This window comes from Nelusetta ayraudi, unplaced genomic scaffold (assembly GCF_046127955.1).
Source record: "Nelusetta ayraudi isolate G7.1 ecotype Tasmania unplaced genomic scaffold, CSIRO-AGI_Nayr_v1 ptg000024l, whole genome shotgun sequence".
Lineage (NCBI taxonomy): Eukaryota > Metazoa > Chordata > Actinopteri > Tetraodontiformes > Monacanthidae > Nelusetta > Nelusetta ayraudi.
In genome coordinates this window covers 1,152,501-1,169,349 of record NW_027466074.1, presented here as the reverse complement: position 1 = coordinate 1,169,349, position 16,849 = coordinate 1,152,501, and the positions used below count along the sequence as shown (strand labels likewise).

General features: G+C 43.7%; 1 protein-coding gene across 1 annotated transcript in view; it reads right to left on the bottom strand.

Moving 5' to 3' along the window:
- The window catches only part of LOC142889832 (uncharacterized), a 324,486-nt gene that overhangs the window by 51,651 nt on the left and 255,986 nt on the right, over positions 1-16,849 (bottom strand). Inside the window, exon 6 of the mRNA XM_076028488.1 lies at positions 8,920-9,093. Coding sequence (XP_075884603.1) covers positions 8,920-9,093 — 174 coding nt within the window. The remainder of the gene's footprint in view (positions 1-8,919; positions 9,094-16,849) is intronic.

Sequence of the window (16,849 nt, the reverse complement as noted above, 5' to 3'; positions counted from 1 at the left end):
TCATCTTTGTACCATACCTTTTTTGTGTCAAATAAGCTGTGCATGAACCTTTTTCAATTAGCTATCTGATGCCTTATATATTTTAGATTTCTCTTTCCATCTTCTCTCCCTTTTTTACCAAAAGCTGGAGATTTGTCATTCACGGTGGAATAGATGGCTTTAGCCGTTTAATTGTTTATCTGTCTGCTGCAATAAACAACCGAGCATCCACAGTGTTGGAAACAGGGGCGGTCCTAGAATATTTTTCTTGGGGGGGCAAGCTCGGGGCACAGACTGTGGAAGGGTGGCACACCGGAATGACATTTGTTTTGTTTTTTTAAATGCCCTATGCCTTAGGTAATAATAAATGGTAGGCGGAGGTATGAATAATAGAACTATTTTATTTACCCAAATAATGCACAAAACAGTGTATCATCCAGCATTTAGTAATCTTATCTGACTGAGTAAAATGCTTTTTGTTTGTTTGAGTGGGTTGATCTGTGCTCCAGGAGAGTATACTGGTGTATCTAGTACTAGTAACCTAGTATTAGTTTCAGCAAGATAAACAAGTGTTTCATAGGTATCTATGTATCTTTGTTAACTTATAGAGATGGAAACCAACAACTGAGTTTAGTTATGAATGTTTTTTTTTTTTAAAATTCATAACAGGTACAAAGTGCATACACATGAAAAATCCCTTTGTGAGAATTATATTCAAGTTACCAAAGTTTGACTTATATTACAAGTACACAGTTTATATGTATTGTTTACAAACAGGATGATGACAGCTGAATACGCTTGTTTTGGTGTTGACTACCTGCAGAATGCTGAATTGCAGATGATGGGCCCTCAACCTCATCATTGGGAAAAGTTCCTGGGAAAAGTTGTATAAATTACTCATAATGTCAATACAAGTATAACATCAACTCAACTTTTAATACTTATTCAAATGTTATCGATTTTAAAGACACCCTGCTTCCTTTCTTGACATTGTGGACATATCCTATTCACTTCATTTAAGCGTCTTATGTTATAGGCCACTTGTCTATCCATTAGCTCATAAAACAACAACCACACTTCCATTCAGCACCAATAAAGAGCATTAAAATAGACATAAAGTAATAAAACAGAATGTAATTAGATTAAATTAATATTGCCCATTCCACAGTCCAGAACAAAGCAGAGGTGGTGTGCGACTTTGAGTGTGACTGATTCAGGATGCAGTGACTGTAGTGATGGTGAGGTGAAGCCTCATGAGGCATTGAACCACTTGAGCCAACTGGTTCGAAGCTTCATGTGCACACGAAACCACCTACTGGCCAAATGTACAATCACAGGCAAGCTGTGTCTGAACCACGTGTGATGCATTGAATTTTTGTGTCTGTTATGTCTGTTGGGAATGACTATGAATTGCAAAAAATGAATGACCAAATCATTTCTGTACATAAATTATATATATATATTTTTTTGTTTTTTTTTCTCACTTATTTATGATTATTTTTATGGGTACTGATGGCAGTGGTTATGGGGATGCTCCAAACAAATTTTGTTGTTAACTTTGTTCAACAATGACAATAAATAAATAACTTGACTTGATAACTATGTGTATGATACATTTTTTGAATGTATTCTGTTTGTGCAATTTTTTTCTGAAAATGGCATGGGTGTAATCAGGCAGATGACAGTGAAAGTGATTGTGGGACTTGGAAAAGGGCATAGATCAGGGGTGCTCACACTTTTTCAACATGCAAGCTACTTTTAAAATGAGCAAGTCAAAAAGATCCACTTCCGATAAAACAGGAAAACATATTCATTCAGAAATATATTTGTAGTCCAATGATAAAGAAAGAAAGAGGATTAAATGGGTCAACATGTTCCCATGTGCATTTATGCTCATCATTGCACAGAAAACTCATGGTTTAAAATTTTTTTAGGTTATATCTGCCTATGTTTGATTTTATCAATAAAAGTGTGTTTACGTTAAGATGTTTTGCTGTATAGTTTTGTGTTTTCCAGCGCATAGGTTAGGGATAATTGGTGTGTGTGTGTGTGTGTGTGTGTGTGTGTGTGTGTGTGTGTGTGTGTGTGTGTGTGTGATGCAGACGTTTTGCCAGCAGCATCTCCCAGCATCTTCGGCGCGTCTGCAGTGCGTGCGCATTTTGAAGCGCATTTTCCGAGCGAGGCGTCTCCATCAGTTTACGCCAGGATTGCAAGCTCACGCGACAACCCCGGTAGTTTTGCATGTAAAACAACAGCGAAACTCTTTTTCCTGTCCCTGTCTGGTCTTTATTTGATCTGAATAGTGCCGAAGCCGATACGTCACATTTACCCTGGACACCCTTGTCCAGGGTGTCCCCTGCCTTCGCCCCAAGACAGCTGGGAGAGGCTCCAGCAGACTCCCGTGACCCTGAGTTCGGGACTCAGCGGGTATGGAAAATGAATGAATGAATGAATGAATGTAAAGCACAGCACATATAAGAACAAAATCCAGCACATCGTACATTATGACCAAAATCAACCAGATCCACCGTGTTTTCTAATCCTGCCTGAACGATTCTACCTGCTGTAATTGACGCGGATCTCTCTCTCTCTCTCTCTCTCTCTCTCTCTCTCTCTCTCACACTCACTCTCTCTCTCCATGCGATCGACCCAAACTCCCTTCGCAATTGACCAGTAGATCGTGATGGACGTAATGGGCACCCCTGGCATAGATGCTTGTGTAACATGGACATTGATGTACAGGACAGGGGGCTCCATCCTATCACCTCTCCTCTCCTCACTCTCTCCCTAAGCTCTCAAAACTATCTCCAAACTAAACGCTATCTAGTCTCAAACACTCCAAACTATAAACACGATCCAAAATCTAGTAATCCAAACTCTCTCCAAATCTCAGTTGACTGCAACTCTCCTACAATAACCCCCATTTTGAATGGAGCCTGAGTGGTCTATATAAACCGTTAAAATATGAATTGCAGATATATATACATATATATATATATATATATATATATATATATATATATATATATACATATATATATATATACATATATATATATATGTATCCACTGAGACTTACCGTCTGTAATGTGTCTTCCACAGGTCCGGTACGGGTCATGGACTACGAGGAGTACGACGACGAGTACTTGCTCTTCCAGCAGCTTCTCAACGACACCGCCAACACCTCTGAGCCGGGTTACGTGGTCAGCGACCCGGTCCAGCTGTGTCCCAGGACCGGCGTCAACCACTTTGGCGCCAGGATCATCCCATTCTTCTACTACGTCAACTTCCTGCTCAGCTACCTCGGCAACGGCTTGGTGCTCTTTGTCATCTACAAGTACGAGAAGCTCAACACCGCCACCAACGTCTTCCTCCTGAACCTGGTCCTGTCCAATGTCCTCTTCACCTCCAGCCTCCCCTTCTGGGCCACCTACCACCTCTCGGAGTGGATCTTCGGCGAGGCGCTGTGCAAGCTGGTCAGCGGCGCCTACTCTGTTGGCTTCTGCTACCTGACCGTGGTGCACGCGGTCCCGGCCGCCAAGAGCAGGAGGAGGGCGAACGCCGTGGCGGGAACGCTGACGGTCTGGCTGGTCAGCGTGGCGGCCAGCGCCAAGGAGTTTGTCCTGCAGACGGTGTGGGAGAGTCCATTCGACGGGCTGATGTGCGAGGAGGCCGGGTACCCCGAGAGCACCGTGCTACCAGCAGTTCCTGCTCTTCTTCCTGCTCCCGCTCTTCATGGTGATGTACTGCTACACCGGCATCACCGTCCGCGTCCTGTCCACTCGGCTGAAGAACAAGTGCCGCACCGTCAAGCTCATCTTTGTCACCGTTTTCACCTTTTTCCTCTGCTGGACGTCCTACAACGTGATAGTCTTCCTGCGCGCCCTCGAGCTCTCCGGCCCCAGCCGGGGGGGGCGAGGGGGGGCGGCTCATCGTGTGCCGCCTCGGAGGCCACGGACTATGCGCTGTACGTGACGCAGAACGTGGCCTACGTGTACTGTTGCGTCAGTCCCGTGTTTTACACGTTTGTGGGCAAGAAGTTTCAGAGCCACTTGAGAAAGCTGCTGGCCAGGAAGCTGCCGTGCCTCCACAAGCACATGAGCCTCAGCAGCCAGAGCAGCAGGACCACGTCCCAGAGGACCGCACACTCTGTCTACTAGTGCCCGTCTCACACACACACACACACACACACACACACACACACACACACACACAGAGCCAGTTGTTCCCACCTAGACAGTAAGCGCTGTATATCTAGAAAAACATACTAGCAGTTCATGGACTAAGTCTCAATCCAGGGTCTGCATCCTTGGAAGGAAGCCTCCATTGTCTGAAGGAAGCGTCCTCCGTCCGAAGGATGCGTCCTCCGTCTGAATGAAGCGTCCTCCGTCTGAAGGAAGCGTCCTCCCAAGGACCCGGCCCAGAAGGACCGACCCAAACCCCGCCTCCCCGGTAACCTCACGGGACGGTCTAGCCTTGGGCGTACTTCCTGGTTGCGTCACCGCCGTTCCCTCCTGCTGGCCAACCCCAGAGTGTGGTTTTCATAGCATCAAGCTCACCATTGGTTGGTTGGATGTTCAAATCAGTAAAAACCCTGCGTTAAAAACTGAAGATTTGATGTGAAATTTCAATACTTAAATTTATACGCGGTGTCTTTGCGCTAATGGCGCTAATTTCAGCTGACTTCCCAGGATCCCAGGATGCTTTGCAGCAGCAGCACGCAAAGCATCCTGGGATACAGAAGGAGGTGAAGGATAGTAGTGGTGTAGCCTTGGTGCTAACAGTAGGGAGCATTTGGAGCGTCGTTCTGACTATTGGGAATTGGGAGGAGCCTTCAGCGCAGTGCGGTGACGCAACTTCCTTTCAAATTGCAGCCTTCCAAGGATGCAGCGCCTGAACTGAGCCACAGCCATGGATTGCTGGTGACGTACGGGGTCACGTGACCCGTTCACTGACCAGTGAACATGGCGCGGGGATGTGTGTGAAAAGTACACAATTATTCTTTGGGTTTTGAACTCAACGGTTTGTTGTGTTGTGTAAACCTTGTCAGCAGTGAGTTGTATCAACTATTATCAACTACTACAAATAGATCAATAAATACACACATTTTATGGACTGAAATGTGTTTTTCTGATGTGGGCTGTTTGTCCTGGTGTGTTTCCAGAGGAAGTCCTAGATCCTTGTGGCTGTAGGGGGAGTAGGAGGCTCAACGTTGGCCTTGACAAAGGACAGTGGTGACCTTGTCACTGCTGAGCTCCACTCAGTTTGTTCAAACACTGGGTTTGTTTTTACCTAACCCTGATGGAGCCTTGCTATGAGTGGAACTGTGACACACGAGAAGGCTTTACTAGACAGAGGGGGTGGGGGGTAGCGGAGCAGCAGCAGATGGATGCAGTGTTTTGGTGAGCCACCTCATAGGAGGAGACAATGTATCCTGGGATATCATGGAGAAAACGTGTTGCTGTAATGTCAATGGAACCAAGTCAGTGTCTGTGAAGCCCCACCAGGGTGTTGAGCTACGAGAACAGGGGTGACATGACAGACCTGCATCGAGTCGGCGGGCCACCGAAGTTATGTTGACGGGGGGGGGCAACTCCATTGGGACAGACCTCTACATCGCGGTCGAACGTGATATATGGATAGATGGCGGTCAAAACGCTATTTCGCCGGTGATAGATAGTGTGTGTTGAATACATACATTCGTCACTGTATTTTGATTTACCTTGTATGTATATCTATACTGTTGGAATCATATATTTAGTTTAGATGTTAGTGTTGAATAATATAATTAGTTTAGATGTTTGTTTATAATAACATGATTATTAATATAAAGCTGTTTAATCATTTGGCTGACCTACTCATAGAGAAAAGGCATTGTTGCAGGAGTCACACAAAGAGCTCAAGAAGGAACAAAGGGAAGAACATCCCTCACTAACTGGTGACCCTGGGGGAGCAGAGGGTGACCCTGGAGACCAGAGGGTGACCCTGGGGGACCAGTGGGTGACCAGAGGGTGACCCTGGGGGACCGGATCACCCTGGGGGAGCAGAGGGTGACCATGGGGGACCAGAGGATGGACAGAGAGCTAACTGACTTTGCAACCACCATAAGACTTTATAACCCGGTCATTTACAGGGGGGAGAACTCATGATCCATCGGAGGCACGGGGGGGAGGAGCCTGTGACCTCAGGCATGTTGTGCACTGTATTATTTCAACAGGTCACGCTGGAACCAATGATGGATCATTTGGCTCCCTGCCAAATAAGGACTTGTTTCCTGTTGCACTCAGTAATCAGAGACTTGGATCAAAGGCTGCCCCAACATCCAATGAGGCTTGGGTCTGGAGACCAGGCAGCCAGTCAGAAGAGGACAACACCTGGGAGTGTTTGCATGTTTTCTTTCTGTATAAAAGGACTGGGTCAAGGGACAGAGAGCAGTCAGACTTCATGCCCTGACAATACTTTGGTGTTGCTAGGGTTCTGAACTGGGCCCAGAGCTCTGTATAGTTGTACCCTCAATTGATTTCTTTACTAAAGACATATTTAAATTGGCATTCTTCTCCTGTGACTCTTCATTCAACCAACACGCGGATCAGCAGCACGGCACAAGGAAATCTGATCCAACAATACATAGAGAGAGAGAGAGAGAGAGAGAGAGAGAGAGAGAGAGAGAGAGAGAGAATTTTGTGTATACAACATTAATACAAACAAAGTACCGTAAATACACCAGGGATTGACAGAAAAAAAAAAGATAACCTTAATCAACCGATGTAGTTTGGCCTAATAGAGTTGCCGTATGTGATGTCATTGGCAGTCGCCCACCGGACAGAGGCGACTGCCAATGACGTCACATACGGCAACTCTATTAGGACGGGGTTTGCCCATGTCTGTACTAGAACCACCCAGAACCACCAGGGTGTTTAGCTCTTAGAACACCCTAGAAGCTCCTAGAACCATCCAGAACCACCCAGAACCACCAGGGTGTTTAGCTCTTAGAACCCCCTAGAACAATCCAGAACCACCAGGGTGTTTAGCTCTTAGAACCCCCGAGAACAATCCAGAACCACCAGGGTGTTGAGCGCTTTATTGCAATGACTCTGCAAACACTGAGACACCTGAGTCAAATGATACAAGTGTTGGTGAAGATGCCACATTTCACAGCACATTGAAGCTACTAACATAGATCTACATACACATTAATCTACCTGAACATGCAAACACAAGCAGGTGGAGATTTAAAGATACTGCTCAAGAAAAAAGGTGCATTAAACATTGATGGACTTATATGGGTACGCATACAAATATATATTTATTAGTGCTGGGACTCCATTAAAGAAAATAATCTAATTAATTATGGTCTTTGTAATTGGTCAAACCTCTGACCTTTGACCTCTATCAGTCATGGTTGACCTCCAGTGCTCACGCAGTGCTTCACTGGAAGGCCAAGAACAATCCAAGAGTCCATATGTGGCACTGCAAGGTCCACCAGTGGCTTCTGGGACGTCTCTCCCAGTAACCACAGCAACGTGTAGGGAGAAGCAGTCTGCCAGCCACCAGGCTCCACTGGGGTCAAAGGTCGTGACACGCAGTTCTGTCAGCCACCACTAGATGGAGCTCTCCTCTTCACTCTCCTCCTCATCCTCCCTCAATACCTCTCCCACCTGCAGCAGAAATAAAGTCTCTTGAAAAGTATTTTTCACCTCGAAAATGAAGATGTTATAGAAGTCTGAAGTGAGAGCAGAGCAGTGTGTTGTTGATGTGTGGAACCTTCATGCTGAGATGTTCCAGCCGTGGATGATGAGAGCAGAAGCAGTGGTTGTGTTGCTGCTGCCTTCACTGAGCAGCTGCTCCAAGTCCTGCTTCTTCCACTGAGGATTCAGCTCCACCAGTGGCTTCTGGGACGTCTCTCCCAGTAACCACAGCAGCTTGTAGGGAGAAGCAGTCCGCCAGCCACCAGGCTCCACTGGGGTCAAAGATCGTGACACGCAGTTCTGTCAGCCACCACTAGATGGAGCGCTCCTCTTCACTCTCCTCCTCATCCTCCCTCAATACCTCTCCCACCTGCAGAGAGAAGAAGAGACAGCAGGAGTCAGGACTCACAGTCCTTGAACGCATCATCACACAGACGTTGACTGTTGATGGAGATGATGGAGTGACTGGTGAGAAGAAGCAGACTCTCAGTCACATGTCAAGTGTGGAACATATGAAGGTCATGTGACCATGGAGTGTTGGACTGATACTGAGGCCTGATGAAGATGAACTGATCAATAATTGAGGGGTGAACTGAGAGAAGAAGCAGTTTGGCAGCAGATGTTGGATGAATGAGGAGCAGCTGGACGACACCATCCTCCTCTCACACTGTGACTGGGAACACTGGACCTCTGCTGTGGGATCAACTGGCTTTGGTGCTGGAACCATCATCCACTGCTTCCAAACCAGTACTGACCTCACAGTCTGCAGTTGATAGTCTCTGCTGTGGACAAGATCCATCAGTGGCTTCACTGATGAAGCCTTCAGGTTGTTCAACCTCAGGTCCAGCTCTCTGAGGTGGGAGGGGTTGGACTTCAGAGCTGAGAGCAGCCAATCACAACTGACCTCTGACAAACTGCAGTCAATCAACCTGAATAGAGAATAAATGATGGAGAGTTTATAATGATGGAGAGTTTTTCCAGGGTGTCATCACTCTGAAAATCAAAGTGAAATGTCGACTTCAGAATCTGACACTACAGAAAATGTCACCTTGAAATTAAATCCTCAGTCCAAAACTAATGTGTGTTGAAATGATGTTTGGTCACATGACCACTGATGAACAGAATGAAGTTTTCATATTTCTGGATGTCATTTTGATATGAATCAACCTTCAGTTCAATGTTTATTCAACATGTGTGATGAAGTGTGTTTGGTGCTGAAACCATCATCCACTGGTTCCAAACCAGTACTGACCTCAGAACCTCCAGTTTACAGTCTGGACTCTGCAGAAAACCACTCAGCACCTTCACTCCTGAATCCTGCAGCTGGTTCCAACTCAGGTCCAGGAGTCTGAGGTGGGAGGGGTTGGACTTCAGAGCTGAGAGCAGCCAATCACAGCTGAGCTCTGACAAACTGCACAACTCCAACCTGAATAGAGAATAAATGATGGAGTGAGTGGAGTTTTCATCACTATATGAAATTAAAAATATGAATGTCTATAACACTGTAATGTCCATTAAACCAATCATAATAATACTGAAATAATGAATCACCACAATAAAATATTTTATATCAACCTGTTTAGTCATGTGACCACTGATCAGCTGTTAACAATGTTGGAATTCATTGATTCATTTTGCCTCAAAGGTTCAGTGTGTAAAATCAGTGCAGATTTATTGCTGAAAGCTTCATATACAACCGTCAATATAGTTTGAAGTCTTTGATTCGTAGAAAATAAAAGTCCTCTGCTTTTCCTGCCATTAGAATGCTTCTTTCTAGAAACAGACAGAAGGTCAAAGGTCGTGGCCATCTTGCACTGCCATGTTTGTAGGCGGCTGGTTGGGAAGATGAGTTTGAGAGACAGTTTCATATTGATGGTTGGAGGCTGGAATCCTCTAATAAAGCAAATGCTGAGAACAAATGGTTATTAAGTGACTGAAATGCAGTGGAATCTTTTCTGCATCTTGCTCATCAATACTGAACTGACTGAGATGATAGAACCTGCATTGACCCTTGACCTTCTGCTGAGTCCAGCTGGATCTATCTACAGTATCTAAGTGCTCATACAGGTGGCTAATGCTAGCGCTAGCTGAAAATCATGCTAGCACTGGACTGTCTGCTGTGACTATGACTGATTGTGATGCTAATAGATGGTTGTAATATTTGTGTTGATGGAACTTTATCATTATACAGAGAACTAGACACCTTTGCTGTCAACCACATCCTTTATGATGCTGGAAGGCTACCGTAGTTCACTGGCAAGAAGGGAAGAGGGAGCGTCAGCAAGTAAGCACTGCAATCTGATGGCACTAGATGGCAGGATTTTACATACTGGACCTTCAAACCCAGTTTCACTCATTTCAAACACAAACCAGTGACTGGAAATTGAATTTCCAACAGCAGTGAAGTGAAAATCATGACAACAATAACAAGAGTGATAGAAGTTGTAAAGTGAAGAGGGTGAACTGACCTCAGAGTCTCCAAGTTTACAGTCTGGACTCTGCAGAAAACCACTCAGCACCTTCACTCCTGAATCCTGCAGCTGGTTGTCACTCAGGTCCAGGTGTTTGAGGTGGGAGGGGTTGGACTTCAGAGCTGAGAGCAGCCAATCACAGCTGAGCTCTGACAACCTGCACCTCTCCAGCCTGAATGTAGAATAAATGATGGAGAGTTTATAATGATGGAGAGTTTTTCCAGGGTGTCATCACTCTGAAAATCAAAGTGAAATGTCGACTTCAGAATCTGACTCTACAGAATAAAATGGGAGAGGGAGGGTGAGCGAACGAGTGCTGCACTGTGGAGTCCATTACTGGCTCTTGATGATGTTGGTGTCTGGGCCCCCTTGCACCAAAGTAGGATTGCGTCATCCAAGATGAGTCACTAAGCCTTCAGCGTTCAACCAATCCACAACACGTGTGTCCAGGCTTCATGGGTCGCACTAAAAGCCATCCAGGATGAGAAGACACGGATTCATCAAGCCAGGTGAAAGCTATCCTGGATCAGTGCGCCATGCACGCGGCTTCCTTCCATAGACCCCGGTTATGGAGCTGGGATTAACGGATTGGCCATCTTTGACCTCCTCAGAAGCCTCCATGAGGATTTGCGCCTGGGACGGGGATTCAGACTCTCGAACTTTCTTTTTTTTTGTAATTTATTGTTTATTTGGAGAAGCAAGTGTACAGACATTTCTCTTGCGTACAATATAAAGTCCACATCAAGTGTGGATATGAAAATATAATTGCTAATAATACTCTAACATAAAAAAGAAAGAAAAAAAAAACTAATAAAAAAAAAACACAGTAAAATGTGTATCATCTCATGAACCAGTCTAGCAGTGTGTATCATGACAATGATTTTACAGAGCAGTCAAATTCAGTTTACAGAAATTACAGCTTTTATATATTCCGTCCATTTTGTCCATATCCTGAAAAAGGAGTCTCTTTGACCTTTAAGACAGAATGACAATTTCTCTAGAATGTAAATATTCTGAACAATATCAATCCATTCATCAATTGTAGGTGCTTCAGTCCTCAACCATTTTCTCGTGATAGTTTTTTTGCTTGCTGCCAGAAGCATTGCCATGAGTTTTTTATCTGACAAATTCCAGTTATCCCATGAGATGTCTCCTAAGTACAGGACTTCACATTTACAAGGAATTTTCTCAACAAAAATGTTATTTAAGTGCATGCACAGTTGATCCCAGAATGGTTTGATCACCGGACAACCCCAGAAGATATGGTAATGATTTGCCTTGTCTGTCTTACATTGTCTCCAGCAGGTAGCACTGTTGCTGTGATGTTTTTTCTGGGCAGGGGTTACAAAAAACCGAACAATGTTCTTCCAACAGAATTCCCTCCATGAATTGGAGCTTGAGGTCGTCCATTGAAATTTGTGAATCTTTTCCCAGCTTTCAACTGAAATAATTAAATTTCCTTCTTTTTGCCATTTATTCCTTATGTAGTCTGTGTCAACTTGTTTGTACAGCTGAATACCATTGTATAACTTGGAGACAACTTTAGTAAAGGAACCTGATTTCAACAATGACAAAAGCACTTCTAAGAATCCTGGTCCAGCTGTTTCCCAAGTTTCTTGTAGATTATGATTATAGTAAGACCTAACCTGCAGATATCTGAAGAAGTCATCCTTCTCCAACCCATTTGACCTTTGAAGTTCTTCAAAACTCTGAAACACCCCCCTCTTGATAAATGTAATAGGTGGTTAATCCTTTTGAGATCCATCCCTTGAATCTCCCGTCATTCTTGTTTGGTTTAAAAGCCGAGTCAAAAGCGCACCACTTGAACATTTTGATCTGGTTACCTAAATGGCAAATTTTCACTATTCTTCTCCAAGAGTTTAGCATTGTGTATAACATCGAGTCATGCGGTATCATCAAATCATCTTGTAGTTCTTTGTCCATCAACATCGATAAGAGAGGTACACCTTCCACTGAGGAACTCTCTATGTCTTTCCATCCTGCATTGTATTGTGGACAGCATAGATAGATTAATGGTTTCAGTTGAGCTGCAAGATAATATTCCTGTAGGTTGGGAAGACCCAACCCCCCTTTCTCTTTCTTCAACTGCAGTGTTCTGTACCTTATTCTGGCCTTTTTCCCTTGCCAGATATATTGTGATATTAATCTGTCCCACTCTGTAAATTGTTTCTCTGGAATCAAGATAGGTAAGCACTGAAATAGATATAACAAGCGTGGACTGACTCAACTCTGGAGTGTAAATTGAAAAAAGGGATCACATTCCATCTCTGTATGTCTATTTTTAGTCTTGATGGTAGGGGGCCATAGTTGGCATCGAAAGTCCTGGAAAATTCTTTTGTTAGAAAACCCCCCAAATGTTTTATGGAATCCGCCTCCCAATTCCATCTATACAAACTCTTAATTTTGTTTGGAGGGACATAATTCAGTGTTAAAACCTGAGTCTTGTTGATATTAATCTTGTAACCCGACAATGAACCATATTCCGCAATCATCTCCATTAATATGGGTATAGTTTTAGTTGGATTTGTTATAGTTAGTATTAAATCATCAGCGAACAGGGATAGCTTTTGTTCACCAGAGGCCATCGCAACTCCTGTTATGTCAGGCCTCTGCCTTATCCATTGGCTCAAAGGCTCTATAAAAAGGGCGAAGAGGAGAGGTGAAATACAAAACCCCTGCCTCGTACCTCTTTCCAAAATAAATGATTCCGATAGATCTCCGTTAATTTTTATCTTAGCTGATGGTTTCTCGTACAATGCCGCCAATACATCAATTAAGGACTGGTGGAATCCAAATTTATGCAACACTTTATACAGAAATGACCATCTGACCGAGTCAAATGCCTTTTCTGCGTCCAAACTCAGCATTGCAGTTTCTATTTTGTTTTGTTCTACGTGATTCAAGATGTGAAATGTTTTTCTGGTGTTGTCCTGAGTCATTCTGTGTTTGATAAAACCCGTCTGGTCCTTATGTATTATGTCGGGTAAAATCTTTTCAAGCCTCTGTGAAAATATGGCAGTAAATAATTTATAATCAATATTTAACACACTCACTGGACGGTAGTTACCACAATCCAATTTATCCTTCCCCTCCTTAGGAATTACTGATATTATTGCGTCTCTCCATGAAGGAGGGATTATTTTCTCTTTCAAAACGCAGTTAAACGCTCTCAATAAAGTAGGGATTAACTGATCTTGCATTTCTTTATACCACTCGGAGGTAAAACCATCCATTCCTGGGGATTTTCCTCCTTTTAACTTTCCAATAACTGCTCGTAGTTCTTCGTCGGTTATCTCCGATATTAATTTTTTATTTTGTTCACTCGTGACTGTAGGGAGAGTCAGGTGGGAAAGAAAGATGTCTATCTGATGATCGTTGTTTAATTTGGGTTGGGAATATAAGGTCTGATAAAAGTTTTTAAAACATTTATGAATATTTCCCAGTCCTGTCTCAACACCATTTGTATTTGTGTTTCGTATTTTATAAATAGTTCTATCTGACTGTTGTTTTCGTTATTTAAATGCTAAGAGCTTGAGCGATTTCTCCCCCCCTTCATAATATTTTTGTCTTGTAAGGAGAAGTTTCTTTTGTATCTCTAGTGTGTTTAACTCATCCAATTCTCTTTTCACTTCCTTGATTTTAATATTTGTTACCTCCCGGAAGGTTTTAGAATGCTCCTGTTGGAGTTTCCTTAACTCCTCCTCCAGTTTGTATTGTTTTTGTAATCTCATTTTCTTTTCGTTTGAGGAGATCGCTATTATTTTACCCCTGATCACCGACTTTAACGCGTCCCAGAGTATAATTGGCCCCACCTCTTCATTGTCGTTTTCATCCAAGTATCTTTTAATTTCATCTTTCAAATTATTTTTAATAATTTTATTTTTCAGCAAGTTTGTGTTAAACCTCCAGAGAGTGAATCTGTTTTTCTTAGTCAGAAAAAAAGACATATAAATTGGACTGTGGTCCGAGTTAGGGCTCTGGCCGATTTCACATTTTTCTATCCTATGAATATCATCTTTGAGCATGAAAAAATAATCTATGCGTGAGTATACTTTGTATGGAGGGGAGTAATGCGTGTAATCCCGACGACATGGATTTTTAACTCTCCATACATCCACCAATCCAGTTTCTTCTAACATGTTTCTGATTCTTTTACTGATAGTTTGTGTATTAGATTTTCCATCAGACGAATCCAAATTCGGGTTTAATCTAACATTAAAGTCCCCGGCATATATCAATACCCCTTGACTTTTTGTTACTGTCATTTCAAATATGTGTCTATAGAAGGTCCAGTCGCTACCAGGTGGAGCATAAACATTAATAAGAGTTATCAGGACGCCATCAATTTTCCCTGTAGTCAAAACAAATCTGCCTTCCTTGTCTTTATGTTCTGCAATATGTTCATAGTGCAGGGTACTTGATATTAAAGTTGCCACCCCTCTTCGCCTCCCCGAAGCATGGGAAGAAAAATACACATATTTATATCCCATCTTATTCAACTTGGCATGTTCGGAATCGTCTAGGTGGGTTTCCTGCAGAAAAGCTATTTGGACCTTTTCTTTCTTTAATTTAGATAAAATCTTCCATCTTTTTATCGGATTATGCATCCCATTTATATTGAATGAAACCACCTTCAGTTGTTTTCTTTCCATTTAAGTGATGTCTTCCATTTCACCAATCACATTGGAGAGCCCCCTCAAGCCCACTAGAAGTAAAAGAACATGAACAGATAAAGCAAGAACATACATACTCACTGCACAATGAAAAAACAAAAAAACAAAAAACAAAACAAAACAAGCTCGGCTTCCAAACAGGGGTCCATAACCTAGACCCTGTTGAGCTTCTTGGTGACAGCCCGGAAGGGAATGTCCTCCCAAATCTATTGGTGAGGGCCCTTCAGGTGGCAGCAGCACAGTTCCGGATGGACCCTGACGAACCTTTTTGTGAAACTATCATCTTTAACTTAGCCTATGTAGAAATTTCTATCTGAGAAGTGTACCTCAAGAGGAAAAACATGGTATCCTTCAGTTCTCAAGCCCGGAAGGGAATGTCCTCCCAAATCTATTGGTGAGGGCCCTTCAGGTGGCAGCAGCACAGTTCCGGATGGACCCTGACGAACCTTTTTGTGAAACTATCATCTTTAACTTAGCCTATGTAGAAATTTCTATCTGAGAAGTGTACCTCAAGAGGAAAAACATGGTATCCTTCAGTTCTCAAGGAGCTGGTGGTGATGTTCTCCTAAATGCCCGGAGCCTCTCTTTGTAGTTGACTTCTCTTGAAGAGCTGGAGGCGCCTTTCTCTCTTCTCCCTCCTGTCCTAGTCCAGGTCAGCCGCTCGATCTGTTCCTTCAGGGAATCAGGTGAACTGATGACTTTCACTTTGTAACCTCTTTTGACCATGTCCTCCGTAGCCTCCTCTATGTTGTCGTAGGTTCTGGGCCCTTCTTCATATCTCACTCGCAATCTCGCCGGAAAAAGGGTCTGGAACGAGACCCCGTTCTCCTTCAGAGCCCTACGAACCTCCGTATACTCTCGTCGTTTTCTGAGAATGACTGGTGGGTAGTCGTGGTCGAGATTTATTCGCTTTTCACGCCAAAAGAGTCCCTTTTGTTGCCAAGCCTTGCGCAGTACAGACTCTTTCATTTTGAAGCTCGAAAACCTCACAAGTATTGAACGTGGTGATACATTCTTCGGGGGTTGCGGTCCCAGCGCCCGATGTGCTCTTTCTATCCGCACGTCTGCCGCGTTCTCGACCAGACCGAGCCCCTCTTTCAGTAAGGTCTCCACAAATGTAGTCATCGACTCCGAGTCCTTCTCGGACCCCTCCGGAACACCGTAGATCCTGACATTTTCCCGACGAGATCGACTGTCTAGGTCCGTTAGCTTTTCTTCCAGCTTCACGTGTAACTTTAGCAGCCCGGTTAACACTTCCTCCGTGTTTAGAGTCCTCTCTTCATTTTTCTCCACCCGCTCCTCCACTTCGCTGATTCTTGCATTCGTTTTATTAATTTCCTCCTTGATAGACTTCAGTTGTTCGTTGTTTTCCTGACGGAAACCTCTCAGTTCTTCTAGTAACACTTCTAAGCTAGCCATCTCGTCCTCGCTTCTTCGTTAGCCCGTGGCTTCACGGAGTTAGCTGTAACTACTTCCTTTCTCTTGCCGATTGTTATATAGAAGCAGGGGCTTCGTTTGTCGTCTTACCCCCTCTGTACGTTTACCGTGGTATGTGGAAATTATATTACTCAACTGGATGGGGGTAGGTCTGTGATTTCTTCGGTTCTTTCGGGAGCCGTTCTATCGAGCTGCCATCTCCATGAGTCTCCAGACTCTCGAACTTTCAAAGCTCGCGAGCTTGGAAGCCCAGACTCCCAGGTCATAGTCATGCGCACCAAGCATTCAGCATAAGGGATCTTCCCTTAGCCAAGCAGCCAGGGCGCATGATCAATTGGAGGCATAGTGACAGGACCGTCCACTGTCACAAAAACAAGCTCATGTTACTCTTTGATGTGTCTTCATCTTTCTATGGGATGTGTATTTTTATATAGGATGCATGGCAAAGTAGAAGTCATCTTAGAAATGATCCAATGATTGCAATATGATCTCAACTCATTTCTTTATCATGATTGAAATGAAATGATTCCAAAGCTTGAAATAATGACAGTGGCTGGAGGTGAATGTGATAACAATGTGC